Source organism: Portunus trituberculatus, chromosome 10 (genome assembly GCF_017591435.1).
Source record: "Portunus trituberculatus isolate SZX2019 chromosome 10, ASM1759143v1, whole genome shotgun sequence".
NCBI lineage: Eukaryota > Metazoa > Arthropoda > Malacostraca > Decapoda > Portunidae > Portunus > Portunus trituberculatus.
Window position 1 is genome coordinate 709,083 of NC_059264.1, and position 5,000 is coordinate 714,082.

At 38.5% G+C, this 5,000-nt stretch overlaps 1 protein-coding gene and 1 long non-coding RNA gene across 2 annotated transcripts in view; both read right to left on the reverse strand.

Annotated features, from left to right (window-relative positions):
- Nucleotides 1-1,179, reverse strand: part of LOC123502178 — a 15,565-nt gene extending 14,386 nt beyond the window's left edge. Inside the window, exon 1 of the long non-coding RNA XR_006673813.1 lies at nucleotides 1,122-1,179. This is a non-coding gene — a long non-coding RNA (uncharacterized LOC123502178). The remainder of the gene's footprint in view (nucleotides 1-1,121) is intronic.
- Nucleotides 1,180-1,587: 408 nt separating this feature from the next.
- LOC123501829 overlaps nucleotides 1,588-5,000 on the reverse strand; it is a gene marked incomplete at its 3' end in the record, with an annotated part of 130,223 nt that continues 126,810 nt past the window's right edge. Inside the window, 3 exon segments of the mRNA XM_045250857.1 lie at nucleotides 1,588-2,252; nucleotides 2,916-3,296; nucleotides 3,691-3,741. Coding sequence (XP_045106792.1) covers nucleotides 1,588-2,252; nucleotides 2,916-3,296; nucleotides 3,691-3,741 — 1,097 coding nt within the window.

The following is a 5,000-nucleotide window of genomic DNA, read 5'->3' on the forward strand; positions in this document are numbered from 1 at the left end:
TGAAAGGTTGGGCAGTTTGTATGAATGTTAATGTAAAAAGGGAAAAACAACAACAACAACAACTGTTCAAAGGCTGGGAAGAATTTGGGATTATTTAGGGAGGAAAAGCTAAAATAAATATGTTTTTAAATAACTGAAGACTTGGGCAGGTTTTTAATTAATGTTGCTGAGAAAAAGAGGGAAGGTTTGAAATAACTGAAGGCTTAGGAAGAAATTCAAGATATTTTTGAAGGAAAAGAGAAGAATGATTTATAATAATTGTATTAATATTGGGTTAGAAAGACAAAGAGTTAGACATGGAATAGATAAATTGAGGGATATTGAATAGAAGATTTTGTTCACACACACACACACACACACACACACACACACACACACACACACACACACACACACACACACACACTTACGTAAAAAAATAGAAGTTGAATAGTTGTGAAATGTCAAAAAGTAATGAGATATAACATAAAAACAAAACACACACACACACACACACACACACACACACACACACACACACACACACACACACACATACGAGCTGCAAATTGAATAAAAAGAAAATTATTGATATGTAAAATTAGCAAATAAAAGGGAACAAAGACAATATAACAGGAAAATAATACTACGAAAAACAATGGCGAGAGAGAGAGAGAGAGAGAGAGAGAGAGAGAGAGAGAGAGAGAGAGAGAGAGAGAGAGAGAGAGAGAGAGAGAGAGAGAGAGAGAGAGAGAGAGAGAGAGAGAGAGAGAGAGAGAGAGAGAGAGAGAGAGAGAGAGAGAGAGAGAGAGAGAGAGAGAGAGAGAGAGAGAGAGAGAGAGAGAGAGAGAGAGAGAGAGAGAGAGAGAGAGAGAGAGAAAATAATAAACAAATTTAGATAAATATTACAATGCGCAAATAAATGAAGGAAGAAGAGAAACAAGCAATGAAAAAGCAAGGAAGAGAAGAAAACAAAAAACAAAAAACAAAAATCAACAACAACAACAGCAACAATAACAGTAAAAGCAAAAAAAACAAAAGAAGATAAAGGAAGAGTTAGAAGGAACCGCCTTGCAAATACGCCAAGTGAAAAAGTCTTAGGTAATTGCAACCCACGTTTAACTATCTACGCATTTTCTAACCTTTCTTCTTCCCTTTCTCCTCTTTCCCCTCCTCCTCCACCTCCCCTTCCTTCGCAGCATCATTTTCCTCTTTTTCTTCCTTTTTCTTCTTCTTTTTCTTCTCCTTTTTATCTTTCTTCCCTTTCTCGTCTTTATTCTCCTTCTCCTCCTCTTTCTCCTCTTCCTTTGAAGCCTCCTTATCTTTCTCCTCTTTATCTCCCTTTTTCTTTTTCTTCTTCTTCTTCTTGTCGTTTTTCTCCTCTCCATCTTTATCAGTATTTTTTGTGTCATTATTTTCTTTTGTTTCTTCTTCCTTTGGGTTGTTGTTGTTTTTCTCTTCTTCCGTTACGTTATTATCTATTTTGTCTGTGTTAGTGTTATTCGTGACTTCTTCTTCTTCTTCTTTTTGTCTCTCTAATTTTTCTCTTAGTTCTTCTTCTTCTTCTTTTTGTCTCTCTAATTTTTCTCTTAGTTCCTCTTCTTCTTCTTCCTCTTCGTCCATAATTATTGTCGAGTTGGCGTGTTTGTTTTCCTCTTTCGATTTCGTATTTATCAATCTATTCCTTGTTCTCTTTTCCGGCACCTTCAATTCTGTCTCTCTTTTGCTCACTTGCTCTCTTTCTCTCTCCAGGACGGTTTCAGTACTTGCATTTCTCGTGTTCTCTAAATTTTCCACCGTTCTTTGATTTCTGTCTCCATTTCTTGCCTCTTCATTGGTCTCAGAGGATAAAAGTTTCGATTCTTTTCCCTGATTGGCTGAATCCCACGTCTCTCTTCTGTGATTGGTCGGTTTAGTCTCTGTTGTCAAATTCATGCTGTTTTTTAGTTCCACCTCAGGATTGGATGGTGTTTTCGTCTCTGCTTCCCTATTGGTTACTCTTTCAACCCTCCTTGCTCTGCTATTGGTCAGATCTGAAGCCTTTGTTCTCTCATTACTTGATTCTGCAGTGTTTGTGTTGTCAATCATTGGTTCTTTGCTGTTATTTTGCTCATTTGGAAGTTCTACTGTCTCTGGTTTGTCATTGGCTGGCTTCTGCTGCTGCTGCTGCTGTGGAGGAGGCTGCGCGGGGCGACCAACAGCCTGCGCAGTAATGGTCGCAGCGCGCGCTATTTGACTGGTGAAGAAATTTCCAAAGAATCCCATGACGGACTCTGCAACACGAGATTCCTTCAGCTCAAACATAGAAAGTGATTCTTGTGGGTTTTTAATGCTTTTTTGCTTGTCTTTCTCTGTGTGCACTCTGAGTTTGGCAAAACATAGAAATGATGTGATATCCTCGCTTGACTTGTGTGAGTGAGCAGTCGTCAACATAAATATTCCATGACAAAAGATGTGAACAAAAAATTAAAGTTCTTTGTAAATATTCAGAATGATTTGCGTGGATTTTGGGGAGGAGGGAAGGGGTTGAGAGAGAGAGAGAGAGAGAGAGAGAGAGAGAGAGAGAGAGAGAGAGAGAGAGAGAGAGAGAGAGAGAGAGAGAGAGAGAGAGAGAGAGAGAGAGAGAGAGAGAGAGAGAGAGAGAGAGAGAGAGAGAGAGAGAGAGAGAGAGAGAGAGAGAGAGAGAGAGAGAGAGAGAGAGAGAGAGAGAGAGAGAGAGAGAGAGAGAGAGAGAGAGAGAGAGAGAGAGAGAGAGAGAGAGAGAGAGAGAGAGAGAGAGAGAAACGGAGAACAATAAAGAAAAGAAAGATTCCAACATACAGGGGACCTAAGAGGAAAATAAAAAGGGACTAAAGTAAAAAAAAAAAAAAAAAAAAAATCAACTGCAAAATACGAGGCACTCAAAAACAAGCGAGTCTACCATTCAAAAACCTAACCTTTGACATCCGCTTTCTCTTCCTCAGCCTTTTTCGGTGCTGTAATTTCAATGGGAGTTTCCTTGGCACCGTTTTCTGTTACTGCTGCACCACCACCACCACCACCACCACCACCACCACCACCACCACCAGATGCAGTAGTTTTATCAGTAGTTGTTGAAAAAGCAGTAGATGTTGATAAAGCTGTTCTTATGTTAGTTGTAGAAGTCGTAGTATTAATGGAGGTGTTTGTCGTAGAAGTGGTGGAAGCGTTAGTAGTAGTAGTAGAGGTTGTTGTTGCTGTAGTAGTAGCGGTAGTGGTAGTAGTAGCTGAAGTGTTAAATATTTGCGGTTGTCCAACATTGACTGGGAATAAGCTGGATAAAAAGCCGAAAACTGATTCTGGAAACAAAAAGAAAACCGAAAGAAAATGAAAAAAATGGAGGTAAAAAAAAAAAAGAGGGAAAAATATTAAAAAAAAGGAAGGAAGAGAAAGTTAAGTTAAGGAGAATTAATCAGAAAAAAAATACCAATAATGCAATAGTAAAGGAATGACGAGATATAAACAAAGAAAACTGATTAAAATGAAGAAAACACAGCCACACACACACACACACACACACACACACACACACACACACACACACACAAAGACAAAAAACATCCAAACACACACACACACACAGACACACAGAAGCACACACCAGGCAGCAAGTAATATATATAAAATGATAAAGAGATGTGACATAAGACAAAAAGAGAGCAAGAAGATAATATTGAGGTAGAAGAAGCTGACCTTTTACGGCGGAAGTGTCCCCCTGTGAGGCAGGCTGACCCTCCGTTCCGTCTGTGGTCAAGGATGGTCAGCGAGGGAGGGAAGGAGAGAAGGGATGGAGTGAGGGGAAACAAGAGTATGACAGAGGGAGGGAGAGAAAAAAAAAGATAAAAAAGAAAGGTTAAAATCAGGAGCCATGGTAAATACAGTATGGTCATAGTGAGGGAATGAAAGGGGCACATATATATAGCAATGGGGAAGAAAATTGGTAATACACACACATGTTTATGGTTCAAAGTAAGAAAGGGTTAAAAAAAGAATTGTTGGGTATAAAACAGTCACATTCTTAATAAGGGAATGAGTATATAGTCTGCAGTGTACCTGAAGAGGAAGGACACAGAAACACATACAATAATAACAACTGTAAAAAAAAAAAAAAGTTATGTCAGGGTAAATATTAGCTAGATAGAAAAATATATGGAAAAAAAGGTGAGAAAAATATATAATGTGTATTTGAGATATGTAGAAAAGCAGACCTAGAATAAGTATGAATTTTACCTAGAGAAAAAAATAGTAAAATAATGAAAAAAATAAGAAAATTTCATCAGTAAAGGAATATTGTAGACTGTTCTGTAAAGTTGATAGACAGATAGACACACACATAACAATAATAATAACAACAATAATAGTAAAAAATAGACATGTATGTTGTAAAGTCACAGCTAGGTTAAAAAAATATACAAAATAGCACATACCCAAAAAAACACCAGGGTTAAAAGAGACGAAAAAACAAATGTAGCTAAAGATAATAAAAAAAGATGTTTTAATTTCAAGGAATATGCTGCTGTAGGGGGCTGTTGTAAAGACTGACAAGCATTATGACATAGGAAACACAGCCCGCCCTCTGTCCCTTCCTGCTGCTCACTGGCAGTAACACCCCATCCTGTACATCACACACGCGAGGCTCTGAATCCGTCTCGATCCGCCTTCACACAAACGGATGAAGGTAAATGTATAAATAGATGAGAGAGAGAGAGAGAGAGAGAGAGAGAGAGAGAGAGAGAGAGAGAGAGAGAGAGAGAGAGAGAGAGAGAGAGAGAGAGAGAGAGAGAGAGAGAGAGAGAGAGAGAGAGAGAGAGAGAGAGAGAGAGAGAGAGAGAGAGAGAGAGAGAGAGAGAGAGAGAGAGAGAGAGAGAGAGAGAGAGAGACAGATATATATATATATATATAGAGAGAGAGAGATTACATAAAAAAAACAGACAGAAGATAATGAAAAAACTAAGAGTGAAGACCGGGGGGGAGTGGGGGTGAACACGAGAGAGAAATAAACT